Below are 13,929 nucleotides of genomic sequence, written 5' to 3'. Positions count from 1 at the left end.
TTTCAAGAGGTAAAAATGACCGAAGGTTGGCGAACGATATAGAGAACGTTAACAATAAACAATAGATGATATGTTTCGCGACATTTCATTAACGTGAGCGTGGCATATTCGCTTACTGATCCAGAAGTCACGGGTTCGCATCCCGACGGCACCAGTTTTTTTTTCAATTTTGTTTCTTACTAAATTTACCATAGTTAATACTATAACAAGCATTTACGAAATTTAAGTAATCATATTTAATAACATTCCAAACAAGAAATTAAAAAAGATATTCGGCGTATATACATATATTTAAAAAAAGATTAGACGGGTGTTCTTGTTTCACCTAATAGGCGCATATTCATCGCATGAAATGTTTCTATTGAACACGTTTAAAAATAATGTTCCAAATATCCAAATATACCGTAATAAGTTTTTTGACACTTACAAATAAATAATCTGTTAGTGTCCGAATACATTTTTTTTTTCAAATACAGGTGTCCGAAAATTAAGAGACGAAACAAGTTGATCGTAAGTTTTTGGAAATTCGGAGTAAATCATCGGCGATCGGATACGGGTATGCAAATGTGCATAGTGTCTATTGTTTCAACGAAACATAGCACGCGCTTATAAAATACCACGACGTATAGTATAAATAACTTGTATATACGTTAAACTTTAAGTTGTTTGGTGAAACCATTTTCTATTACCCGTATAGATGGTTATTTACCCCATAACGCAAATGTAATGGTCCATTGCCTTAAGCATTTGTCAGCCAGGTTGTATGATATTAATCCGTTTGTATAAAATATCAGTTTGACTTTAAAAGGGGCAGTTCGAAAACTTAATTACGGTACACATTTTTTCCACTTGACCTCGCACCATGTGTCCGCACATGGTTTATTATAATTTTATTTGTTCCTCATCGAAACATATAGTAGGTTGATATATAAGTTAGGCGCAGTGTTCTTTACATGCATTCAAAACACTGTTTCATCAGATTTAAACGAAAATTGGTCTTATGGCATTTACGGTCAGCGTATCTCAACACTAGCCTGCGAACTGCAACGCTTTCCACAATAAAATCACGCAAGGTTTCGTGATATCTCCAGAGTTTACATTCCTGACAAGACTGCTAGGATGCGCCTAGCAGGCTGGGCTGGATCTAAGCTGGCTGCATATTGCATAAGACATTTCACATAACGCGGGTCTTTACAAAATCTCACTATGTTAGCAAACTTTCACATTTAGGTAGCCAATTCTGTTTTGCATACGTCACACATGTGTGGCTATATAATTAAAGGACTTCCCTTCTATCATGGACACTATTCTACTTCGTTTGTTTTGTCTCACAATACAAGGCAAATGGCATTTACCGGTAGGGTTTCGTTCATTTTTCCCTTACATTCAAGTTTTTTGATATCTTGAAAGCAATGTGTTGTCAACTAATTACGTTTTTTGATTGTAAACTCCGTCTTCCCCTGACGATTTTTTGACCCTTATGGATTTTATTTACCGGCAATGCGCAATTGTAACTGGGTTAAACGTCCAAATTCCCTTCACTAAAGAGTGTTACATCCTATACTACAAACGACGCGATGATGTTGCATATGTTGTAGGGGATTATGCTCATATCATCCGATGGAATAAATGAAGTTTATTCATTCGGGTCTGCTAGCGTAATGTAAAATGTCATTTAAGATGAAAAGCTGGATTAAACATCTACGCCGAAAAGAAAATCATAATCTGTGAAAATTTCCATAAAAAACTGGATGGGAATGAGATTATCGTAGTTCAACAACTTGTTTAATAGATGCCATAATCCCAATATATAGCTCCAGTTACCGAGTATCGAGCGCTAAAGGAAACGAGTAACATGATTTCTGGATTAATGCAAAAATTGCAACAATAAACTATTTTCCTTCAAAGATTTATTGAATTCTCGTTAAATAAATGTCCTTATTGTCAATTGACAGCGTGTTTAATAAAACAAACCGATAGTTCCATATATAGCTGCACTATATTTCACTACGCGCGTGGTTATCTCGTATCGTTACGTTATAATATCGTTAAAATTTGTGACGGCAAATATTTCTCTTGCGATTCAGGGCGGCCAGAGATGGGGGAACAAATACGTATTTTGATATGAATCTGCATATAATGTTGCATAACAATTGAATTTCTTTGAATTATTTAAATAAGGGTGACACATTCAGAACGTGTGCCTCAAAATAAGGAATGCAGGTAATATTTTGCGAATGTACGTGGTCGGTAAATCTAGCATCAACAACAGCAACACAACAGTAACAACGAATTGTTCCTTTCTGCTAAAATGAAGATGAATCAGATTATAATGAGTAGTAACCAACAAAACAAGGAAAGAAAAAACATAACTTTGGTCATAGATTCAATATCATCGTCCATAACACGAGCATAAATAAACGTCAAGAAAATCAGAATTTGTTTTCATTCGGACCTTTACTTTCTCGCAAAATACCAAGCTTCTGGATAAGTGTTTCTGATTTTCCGATTGATATAGGATGTTGGCAATATATTTTCACTTCTTGTTTCATGTATTTGTACTTATTCTTAAAACAAAACTTTTTTTGTTGATAGTCTTTAGTCTTTTATTCAGTCAACTGTTCCTTAAACATTTACCGCAGCAAAAACTTCACTTTATTTTGCCAATGAACGTTCAGTGACGTCGGCGCTTTGATTAACACAAGCAAGTCATGCATATATAATACAATCACAATAAGTAAAAATCATGAGCATTATATGTACATATCTTTATTAACAAGTACACGTGATTCAGCATGAAAGATGTTCACTAACGGAGTGCTGATGACACAATTCCTTGAGAGTTTTACTTAATCGGTATCCCACAAAGTACTGACGTGCCTTTAAGAATAGGTCACTGTTCTGGTTGACGTCTTCGTACACTGTCACTGTTTTTTCAAATGTCTAAGATTGATCATTTAGACGATTTATTTTTAAGTTGACTGCAGCTTTAATTTGTTGTAGATTCCTCTCTTGTAAGAACTCCTCATTGAAAATCCTTTTTATGACCTCAATAACATTGCTTATGTGTTTGTTATCTCATTAAATATGTATATATATATATATATATATATATATATATATATATATATATATATATATATATATAACACAAAACTGCACTTCAATCATTTGACAAACACAGGTTGACAAATAACACAGGTTATACAGAATTGATAGAATGTGGAAGACGCTATAAGCCACTAAACCGTAGAATGATGAAATGTTAAGTCCTCCAACTTCTGACATGCCTGTACCGTTTGGAGCTTGCCTATATACGACATAAAGAAATAATGTTATCGGTAATATGTTTGGTTTTTATGTAAACATTTATTTGGGATTTCGTCATAATAGTATGCAACAACGTAGAGCACAAGTTTAAGAATACAGTCTGATTGATCGTTTACCTTGCTTCAATCGAATAATTTTAAGATTATATTGAAGGAAGCATTTAAAAATTAAAATAATGTTTGAAACAACTATAGTACTGCGTACAATTTAAGATCCTGAACGTTGTGTCTTTATGTTTACACATACCCTTTGCGGTTACAAACGATTTGTTTTAAACTACGCATAGCACATTAAAAGCAATGTCAAACAGTCGACTCCGTATTGCAATGCGGTTGAAACTCATACAGGTTATTTAGTTATACTTTATACATAATTGTATTAAGATCAATATAATACTTACCATGGAAGCCCTTAAAACCGTACCCACAATGAAAGCAACAACCAGAACTGACGTCAACGAAATAACCACAACTGAAATACACCAATGATATATAAAAATATGACAAATGAATGCATATGATATATTTGTATTTCGTTATGTAATAATTTAATTCAACAGTATTGATATAGAAAGTAGCAGTAAGTTTTGTACGCAACAATACCAAGATATGTCTCAATAATCCGTTGATAAGCTGACAGTGCGCTTGCATACATGTTCTTTCACAATTCTTAATCTCGTCTTATACATTTTTAAACGATGGCGTACAACTGTCAGATCGTTTAATCGATTCTAATTGTTTAATCTACCATGGCGAAAATGTATAGTTTCATCAAAACGAGATGTCTTCCTATTGGTTGTTTATTAATTTACATGAGCATAAAAAAGAATAATTCGATTTATCATTCAAACTATATTTAGCCACCGAAATCGCATAAAATGGTAAATTAAATATACGTTCATAAAACATGTTTACTTGTTGAATTACAGTGAACAACGTGATACACATTTGAAAAGTAAATACACTATACCAACCTGTTCCCGTATATGATAGTCCGCCTAGAAATGATGACCTTCCATCCTGGTCCATGTTGTCTGTACTGACGTTGTAATTGCCTCTCAATGCGTTTTGCATGGAATATCTTATAAGTTCTTTCTGGCCAGTAGTATTAAATGAGTGGTAACACGTATACGAGACATTTTTATCTTCAGAATGATTATTTATGGTCAATATTCCACCTGGGTTTGCATATTTGACGGTGAATTGTGTTTCAGAAATCCACGACATGAGAGAGCACACTTTGGTGAGCATATCGCACTCCGCAAGTATTGTCTCATTGTTTGATTCTAGATTTGTAATCGTGAATGTAATGTTCTCGTTAAATGGACAAAGGAACGAATTCACGTGTTCCAATGACCTATTACTTACAGTGTATGGTAACTCAGTCGCATCAGCTTTTACTGAAAAAGGAAATATTCTGTAGTTAAAAAAACTACAACATCAGCATGACAAAATACAACAAATAACAAAACCACTAAAAACAATGTAAACACGTACATATTTAAAATCGTTTTCATTACTCGTTTAATAGCTTTGCTTATCAAAAACGACTTCTTAAAGTGCAAAGACTAGCGCCATCAAACTGTAAACGACGTTAGTATGATACGTATACATCAAATCATCCGTCCATAAATCAATCTATGATTGAAGGATTGAGTCATTACATCCGTGAGTAAGTCGGATATGTGAGCCAGTCCGCGAGTCAGTAAGTGGGTGAGTGAGTGATTGAGAAAGTGAGTCAGTCGGCCAGTCGTTCAGTCGGTCGGTCAGTCAGCAATTTAGTTAGTCAATCCGTAATCGAGCGAGCGAGCAAATGAGTGGGTGAGTGGGTTGGTGGGCGGGTGTGTTTGAGTGAGTAAGTAAACGAGTGAGTGTGTGAGTGAAAACGGTAATATATAACGGTAATTTACCTGAACAGGACTTCGTAATGGCGATCAAAACAATCAATGATGGTATCATGGTGAACTGAAGCAAAGTAAAACGTCGATTAAACGCCATAATAATGAAACAACCCAATCAGAAATACATAAAAATTTAGTATAAGTTCACATAAACACCAATAATTACAATGAAGAACACGTATATATTAACATACATACGCGATTTAGTTCACAATGTATACACCCGTAAAGGTAAAGTCTATTCCACCAGGTATATATTTCGAAAAATAAAGAATAATCTTATACTTTTACGCTTGGGTTTACGATTGGAAACCAATAAACTATGTATTCCAGTTTATACTGGGTACGTATCATGAGCCATGTACCAAATGTAAACCGTAGGTAAAATAAGCCTTTAAAACTGGACAGAAATTTCACGGTTGAAAAACTACTGATATAGTATATTGAGAGCAGTGTATATAAGCGCATGCGCACATTTGCCAAACGGTATTTATAGTAACAAACAACTTATCAGACGTGTGTGTGTGTATTTGAGATTTATTTACAGGTCGTCCAGCGTCTTCTCGACTATAGATGTATCGACCTGCCCCTGTGACCCTTCAGGGGAGAAAATAAGGTCATATTGTACATCATAGCACGATGGCCAATGAGACCTTAATGTGAGTAGATGCTTTTTTTTTTTTTTTTTTTTTTTTAATGGATTATGTAGTGGTTTGCCTTTTATCAAAATGGTTTTTGCAGTATTCCTATTATCTCTAGATTATCATTATCCTTATTGGCATTAATGTTAATTCCTTATAGTTTGTGTGTGGTTTTTGTGCTCTCCGCCCCAAGAGGTGTTAGTGGGGGTTCGAGCGGGATACAGAGGGCGCCCCGATTCCAGAGGCGCCCCTGGTTCTTTTAAGTGCCCGGTGTACAGCACCGATACACTGCACCCCCGTTTAACGTCCCTCGCGGAGGACTTGTTAGTACATAAACATAGATTATTACAGATATTACTCTATTGCCCTGTGTCTTGGTGTAATTTCACATGGGCTCTCTCTGTTGTGCTGTTGGATATTGTCAGGTGTTTAATGGTGTTGCAAGGGTCAGAATAGTTATGAAGTTTAATATAGTAGAAAAGGGGCTGCGTTTGTGTGGTTGGACCGAGATGACTGGTTGGTTGTTGGTGGTACAGGGAGGACAATATCTGGTTCTACACTTTCTTTCTTTGGGAGACAATTTTCACGCGCCTTTATTTGTTTTTGAGAGAGAGGGAGAGAGTGAGCGCACGTTCTTCTTCCTGTTTATATTGCTATGGTTACACAGATGGTAATTATATGTATTAGTGCATTTTGTTCAGGAGGGAATAGATCTGGGATGTTAATGCTGACCATCCCTCTAATTCGATCTGATCCTCATAGTGACAAGGGTTATACGTGCAGGTTAGCAATACAAGGTTTACAATTCAACGTCAAACTTAACAAGGCACAGGAATGCAAGGAAAAAACTTACATTACTCTACAAGAAAACATCACCTACGCTACAGTAGGGGAAACAACAACAACAAATACCGTCACCATTCTCTTTTTATTTTTATTTTTGTCATGTTGGGTATGTCATGTCAACGGGGCCAGAGTGCACGGATGTCATGTCAACGGAGCCAGAGTGCACGGGCGAGAGATATCTCTTCAGGCGCGCCCTCTGGCCCAGCCGACACGCTCTACTCAACATGTTTAAGTCTTGTACATATGGGAAAAATGTTAACTAATCACATTTAATTACAACAATATTTACACCTATAGGGGTTGCACTGTGGGTAAATTTGCCCACGTGCGCACTTACTGCGTCTTCCGATCCTGCGTGGAAGTATGTTGTCTGTGTGCTTTTCCCCTACCTTCGTCGTTGTTGCTGATTACAGCTTAAGAGAAGGAAAGCGAGGGTCTCGCGGAACCCTGGGTTTTGTTACCAAGAGCGCTATTTGGTTGTAAAAGAAGGCTTAGAGCTTATCCATAGTGGTCGAAAGGGGCCAAGTGACATATGTATGGGGGGGGACGTACCCATCCGTCGTTTTAGTATTATAAGTCTTTATTTTTTTATTTATTGGTGTAATTTTCCTATATATCATAAAGCGCAGACGAGGAAACCGCGAACGTTTGTTATAGACAGCTCCCTCATCTTTGCCTTGTTTATAGTATTGTTTATTTATGTATTGACGTCAACAAGGTGTTATTGGACACTGCATTGTAATGTACTACCAATCCAAAGTACATTTGGACCCCAAATGCAAATATAGGTTCTCGGCGTGCACATTACATGCAGTGTTTCTATATCTATTTATTTGTTGATGCAATTTTCCTCTTGTCATAAGTACATAAGATAGTCATTATTAATTGGAATCTTTAAAATTACATATATCATGTATTGTTTTACGGTACAGTTTTAGAACCAAATTAATTAATAATAGTATATAAGTTCGAGCCGGGCCCAGACGAGTGGCCATATGGACAACACCGGAGTGACCATCGTCCGAGACCCACCCGTCATTAGTACATAAAGTTGCCATTATTGATCTGAGTTTTTATTTATTTATTTATTTATTTATTTATTTATTTTAATTTTCCTATAGGGCCGGGATAATATGGTTAGGTTCAGTTCGGGCCCAGACGAGTGGCCATATGGTGCACACCGAAGTGACCATCGCCCGAGTCCCGCCCGTCGTTAGTACATAAGATTGCTATTATTAATTTGCATAAATGAATAAGTATATAACTGACGGTATGTGTTGTTATTTCTATCTACCGCTAATAGTCCAACGGAATATTATATTTGATCTAAGTAGCCCGTGTCGCGCAAAAATTTAAACACGTGCAGTCGCACAACAGGAGCGATTCCGCTTGGAGGCATCAACAGTGAGTCGCGATTAATGATAAGTGGGTTTTTGTAGGCCGCTATTACCCCTGCACTTAGTTATAGTCTCTGTTCAGCGTGTTTAGGGCATATAAAGAAAAGATGTTCAAACTTGTTATGAATGTTGCACTGGGGGCAGAGGACAGTTTTGTAATAGTCGCCGTGCAATCTAGTCACCCTTAGGCGCATGCGCGAGTAAGCCCTGTCCTCCCTTTTAATGGGACTATAGATGTTAATCTTATGGCTAGGGTTGGTTAATATCGGTAAATTATGATCGGCGCAGTAAATTGACCATTTGTGGTCCTGTTCATTATACCCTTTTTGGTTAATGATTGCAATTAGTTCGCGCGCTAGGCTTTAAATCAGAGGGTAGACCTTCATGGGAACCTATTCTGGCAAGTTGGTCAGCGTGTTCGTTACCCGGAATGCCTACGTGACTCGGGATCCATACGAATTGGAGAGTGATATTGTTGTTTGCTAGTTTTGTGATTCCCTTTAATGTTGCACATATAAGGTCGGGACACGTTTTCGATGATCCTGCATTAAGTGCTTGTAAGGCGCTGAGAGAATCGGTTAATATCGCGTAGTTTGAGCGTTCGTGGGTTTCAAGTTCATTAAGCCACTTTATGGCGCTGTTTATTATAGCTAGTTCGCAAGCAAATATAGACAGTTGTTTATTGTATTTTACCTTGCACTGATGTATAATGACATTTTTGGGTTGATACACTACAAAAGCCGCGCCTGCTATTTCAAGTTCCTCATTTTTGCTACCGTCAGTGAAAATCTGGGTGTAATCCCCATATTTATCTGTTACATAGTTTTGAGCTATAGAGCCACTGTTTGGGTCGTTGTCGGATTTTTTAATTAATGTTGTTAGATGTAAGTCAATATTTGGTTTTGATAGATTTCTTAAGCTAAAGTATGTAGGTTCCTGAGTTTTAATGTCAATAGTCTCATAATAATTGCCTAGCTCGAGCACGTTCTGCGCGTACGGGAGACCACTCTTCTTTTTCCTTTCTTGGTAGGCCGGGTCTTCAGTAACACTAAGGTTAATTGGGAGGTGTGGTCCCATAGATAGCGTGCGCGCGCGGTATTTTAGTTGGTTAATTTGCCTTTGTTGACCCAGTTCTATCATTCCACATTCAGCGTGCAGCAGAACGGTGCTTGTAGATTTACGTGTACCAGTTATAATTTTAAGTGCCGTATTTTGGATTACTTGTAATTTATTGAGTAATGTTTCACTGGCTGAATTGTACGCAATGCTTCCGTAGTTTATTTTTGCCCAGATAGTGGCTTTATAGATACGCATAAGGGCTTTTTTATCCGTACCCCAGTTGTTTCTTTGGATGCATTTAAAAAAGTTGAGGTCCTTTTGGCAGCGTACAACTAGTTTAAGGATGTGGTCTTTCCATGTTAAATATTTGTCAAATGTCATACCCAAAAAAGTAATGTTGTCAAGAAGCGGAAGAGGAGCACCACATAGAGTAAGTTGTGGGGGGTTAGGGGTTTTCTTAGATCGAGTTGCTTTACGTGCATTGGCCGCTACTTTTTGTGCACTGGCAGGGAATAAGATTGCTTGGGTTTTTGTGGGATTTATTTGGAAGCCATACGATGCGCTCCAGTTTTCTATTGCAGTTAGGGCTTTTTGGATTTTAGTAATTGCTAGATTCGGTGATTTAAATGTGGTCCATATTGCACTATCGTCTACAAAAAGTGATATTTGATTAGATCAGTGTTATTTTGTGAATTATGTGCCTTAATTTCTCTGTCTAGGGTGTTCATAGTCACGGAAAATAATATTGGAGATAGGACACTACCTTGGGGACAGCCGTTTATAGTCTCAACTGATTCTGATGTCGCGTCATGCAGTCTCACTTTTATTTTACGCGTTGTAAGAAAAGCTGCAAGCCAGTTGAGCATTTTACCCTCTATTCCTAACGTATTAAGTGTGTTAATGGCGTTTTCGTTCCATAGTTTATCGAATGCGGCTGTGAGGTCTAAAAATACGGCTGCTACGGTTTTGGGCTCTTTTAATATCAGCTTCAAGGCGTACTAAATGATCTTCGCAAGAGTGGTTAGATCTACAGCCCGATTGGACTTCTGAGATTTTGTTATGTTTTTCTAGATACGCGCAGAGTCTCGGTTTTATCATTTTCTGCATTAGTTTGGTGAACGTAGAGGTTAAAGAGATCGGCCGATATGAGGCTGGAGAGTCTTTAGGCTTATTGATTTTAAGAATCGGAATTATTGTGGCCTCGTGCCATTCATCAGGAAGAGTACCTTCAGACCATGATTTATTATAAAGGGCAAGTAATTCTTGTTTCCCCGAAAGTGGAAGTTGTTTAAGTATCTTATAATGGATGTAATCGTCGCCCGGCGCGCCGTTTTTGCATGTAAGGAGAGCTGATTCGAGCTCGAACAGGCTAAAAGGAGCATTGTACTTGTGAGTTTTTTCCTCGGTAAGAGATTGTAACCAGACAGGAAATTCATTTTTTGTTTTTATTTTCTTTGCAATAAACGTTTCAGAGTATCCTTCGTCACTGCTTACTTTTTGATAATGTTGTACCAGGGCAGAAGCTTTATCAGCGTTAGATACAAGAACTTCGTTGTTAACCCGAAAGATAGGTGTATTAGTAGGGGGTCTGCCTTGCGTGCGCTTAACTTGATCCCATAGTTCTTTGCTAGTTGTTTTATGTGAGAGATTATTACAGAATTCGTTCCAGCTTTTTTAATTTTGCCTTTTTTAATACTTGTTTAGCACTTTTGCGGGCTTCCCTATATTTGTCATACTTAGGTCCGGTTCTGATTCGGATACATTTTCTCCTACATTTTTCACGATATTTAATGGCGTCTGTGCATTCTTGATTCCACCATGGTACAGACCGTTTGAGTTTTTTAGGTGTTTTGCTTACAGGGATTGAGTTATCAAGCGCAGTTTTAAGTTTTGTTATATAGGATTTAAAGTAAGAGTTGGTGTCAGTATTATCTACATTAGGAAGGAACTCATTATTACACTGGGTTTTAAAGTTGTTCCATTGTTCAGGTGTGGCTTTGTGTATTTTCCATTTGTGTTGTGTGGACGGAAGGGTATTCTCTATTCTTGTCTTAATGTTTATTATGATTGGAAGATGGTCACTTCCAAACGAGTCGTCAATGACATTGAAATCGCTTATAGCTTGAAGATGGGCTGAGGTAAGAGCTAGATCGATCGCGCTGTCGGGTTGATCTTCGCGATCAGACAATCTCGTTATTTGACCGTCGTTAAGGAAGTTTATGCTGTTATTGTTAATTAATTTTAGGAGATTTTCAGAGTTATCGTCGCATCGTGGATCACCCTCGGGGTTCCAGCAGGGGTGTTTTAGATTGAAATCGCCAACAATAATATTATTCTTTCTATGTTCAACTGAATGGAAAATTTTTGCATAATTTTTACACGTATTATCTTTAGTTTGAGCATATACGCATTGAATGCGGAATTATTGGTGCTTAGTCAAGTACAGTGTGAGGGCACACGATTCAATAGGGCAATCTTGATCAATGTTTATTTTAGTAAATGAAATGCCCGATTTTACATATATTGCTACCCCAGTGCCTATAAGTTTTTCTCTTTGTTCACCTCTCACAGGTTCTTGGAATCCTTTTAAATGAACTTGTCTGTGATTACTTGTGTAGTTCGTTTCCTGGAGACATACTACATGCACTTCGTTGTTATTAACATAATTTTGAAGCTCGTACATTTTTGCATTTGCGTTATGAGTAACCCCTCGGGCGTTCCACGACATAATTGTAAGACTGTTTATATTATGAGTATGAACTGTCGCAGACATTTGGGGTTTGGTGTGTTAAATTGACCTAACGTACGGGCTTAAGGCTACTGGATTAACTTAATATATTCGGTACGCGTGGCGAAAGAAGACCGGAAACGGCGGCGCAATCGCGTGTCCTTTGCGGAGGCTATGGCGCATGATCGGGGTCGAGCTGTTACGGGCCATGCGTAGCCGGTTTCTATGTATATTGAAGGGAGAATACGCGGGATGGTCGGATATCCTGTGTCGTTGCTGATGATGGCGTTGTTGCCTAGGTTGTTGTTGTTGCCTTGTTTGTTGCGGTGATGGTATAGGATTGAGCATTTTTTTAGGGTGATCTGAAGTTTGTGAGCTGGAGGGTAGCTTGTGCTGTTGTTGTTGCTGATGGCGGAATGTATGTTCAACATTGTTTGTGGCTTCATTATTTGTGGTTGATATTGATACCGGTTGTTCGGGCGGAGTAGGAGTGGTATGCTCAATATTATATTGCGCCTCATTTTCGGGGAATTTGTTTTTGAGTATGGACAACATTTCTGTTTCAGATTTACCAACTAACTGTTTAGCTATTTGGGCAAGATTTGGTCGCTAATTTATAGCTTGAAGGTTATTGATGTATTGATTGGTAACCTTTAAGTTTTTGCTGTTGATAGTAGATTGGTATTTGAGATAGATCGGACATCCCTTATACGCCGCGCTGTGCCCGCCGCCACAGTTTGCGCATTTCCTAGCGTGCCTGGTATTGCACGACGCGTGCGAATGATTCCCCGCGCAATGTGGGCACTTCGCGTTATTGTTACAAACATTGGACGCATGGCCGAACATCTGGCATTTAAAGCATCGAAGAGTTGCTAGGAGCGCGGGCTTAACATTGTGGCCTAGTATATTTGTTGGGGCGTTTTCCGTCTTGAATGTGACCGTAATGACATTGTTTTTAAGACCACTATGGACTGCTTCTACATTGGATTTGTTTTTTAGGTTTGTCTATATCCGCGTTTTTGGGAACCTGGATGACACCCCTTGCAAGTTTAGTTTGAGCAATTAGCTTGAAGTCAAATCTATCAAAGGAGAAATGTTTAGCTTGGTTGAGTGCGTCGTCCCTAATTTTGAAGAGGAGACTAGCTTTGGACTCTTTTAGGGGTCTTACTCTCTCAGAGCCTAGCAGTTTGATAAAGGCTTCCCCTATTGCCTTAGCCTTCTCTCGCGGGAAGATCACCGCGACAGTGGTAAGGCAAAAGGTAAGCCATATTGCCGGGGCATGTTTATGGGTTTGGGAGCATAATGGCCCGTTGGCAGGGGGAGTAGTCTGCTTCGTGGTCGATGGGGTTTTGGTCATATTGTCATTAATTGTCTGGGGAGTCACGGTTACAGGGACGACTGGGGTTATTGAGGTGTCATCGGTAATACGCGTCGCTGAATACGGAGCGCCAGACTCTGAGTCAAATGAGATGTCCCCGGGGCGGAACATTGCGCGCTTGATTTTAGGGGTTTCCGTCATTGAGGTTTCCTTACTGGAGAACGACCTCTTCATTCTCCAGAGAACTTTCTTAAATGGCCCGGACATAGTAATGATAGGAAGTGCGGTAAGGTTTGATTTAGAATAATACGTGTACGGTAGTCGTTTTTCTTAAGTTTATCTTAATTATTATTCCCCTTGTAAAATCTCAGTCTTGTTTTCCTTAAGCTGTTTGTATGTAATGGAATGAAGCAATTGGGTACTTATGTTTGCGATTTCGCCGCTCGCGCAGTGTTTGGATTTAAGTTGATTGAGGAAAATTCTTTGTTCTTTACTTGCGAGTAGTTAATTATCTATCAATTAATTGCGGTTCGATAGGGACTTCGCGAGTAGTCTAGTAGGTCTTAATTGAGAACTAAATAGGGCCCTTTTGATCTGTTACTTAGTACAGCGGTAATTAGTAGTAAACAGATGGTCCCTGTTTTCGCGTTCTAGTTAGTTTATTTTCAGTTATTAGCGGTTTGATGAATGATTCGCGAGTAGTCGAATAG

The 13,929-nt window shown here is 38.3% G+C and overlaps 1 protein-coding gene and 1 pseudogene across 1 annotated transcript; both read right to left on the bottom strand.

Annotated features, from left to right (window-relative positions):
• The window catches only part of LOC127849930 (protein flightless-1 homolog), a 28,483-nt pseudogene extending 28,342 nt beyond the window's left edge, over positions 1 to 141 (bottom strand).
• A 2,985-nt stretch (positions 142 to 3,126) lies between these two features.
• On the bottom strand, positions 3,127 to 5,326 carry LOC127850902 (uncharacterized). Its single transcript, XM_052384304.1, has 4 exons — positions 5,240 to 5,326; positions 4,304 to 4,729; positions 3,731 to 3,801; positions 3,127 to 3,310 (listed from the first exon to the last, which is right to left on the bottom strand). Exons 1-4 carry the CDS (start codon positions 5,286 to 5,288, stop codon positions 3,266 to 3,268), a joined length of 591 nt encoding a protein of 196 aa, XP_052240264.1. The 5' UTR covers positions 5,289 to 5,326; the 3' UTR covers positions 3,127 to 3,265.
• Positions 5,327 to 13,929: the final 8,603 nt, after the last annotated feature.

The sequence above is a fragment of the Dreissena polymorpha genome, chromosome 11 (assembly GCF_020536995.1).
Source record: "Dreissena polymorpha isolate Duluth1 chromosome 11, UMN_Dpol_1.0, whole genome shotgun sequence".
NCBI lineage: Eukaryota > Metazoa > Mollusca > Bivalvia > Myida > Dreissenidae > Dreissena > Dreissena polymorpha.
The sequence above is the reverse complement of the archived record's forward strand: the minus strand, read 5'-3'. Positions and strand labels throughout refer to the sequence as shown.

Excerpts from the sequence above, each read along its gene's own strand:
- LOC127850902 (XM_052384304.1), bottom strand. The coding sequence starts at position 5,288 with ATGATACCATCATTGATTGTTTTGATCGCCATTACGAAGTCCTGTTCA. Across the intron at positions 4,730-5,239 it reads CATTACGAAGTCCTGTTCAG|TAAAAGCTGATGCGACTGAG; the intron begins GTAAATTACCGT and ends TTCCTTTTTCAG. Across the intron at positions 3,311-3,730 it reads CGGTTTTAAGGGCTTCCATG|GCAAGCTCCAAACGGTACAG; the intron begins GTAAGTATTATA and ends TGTCGTATATAG.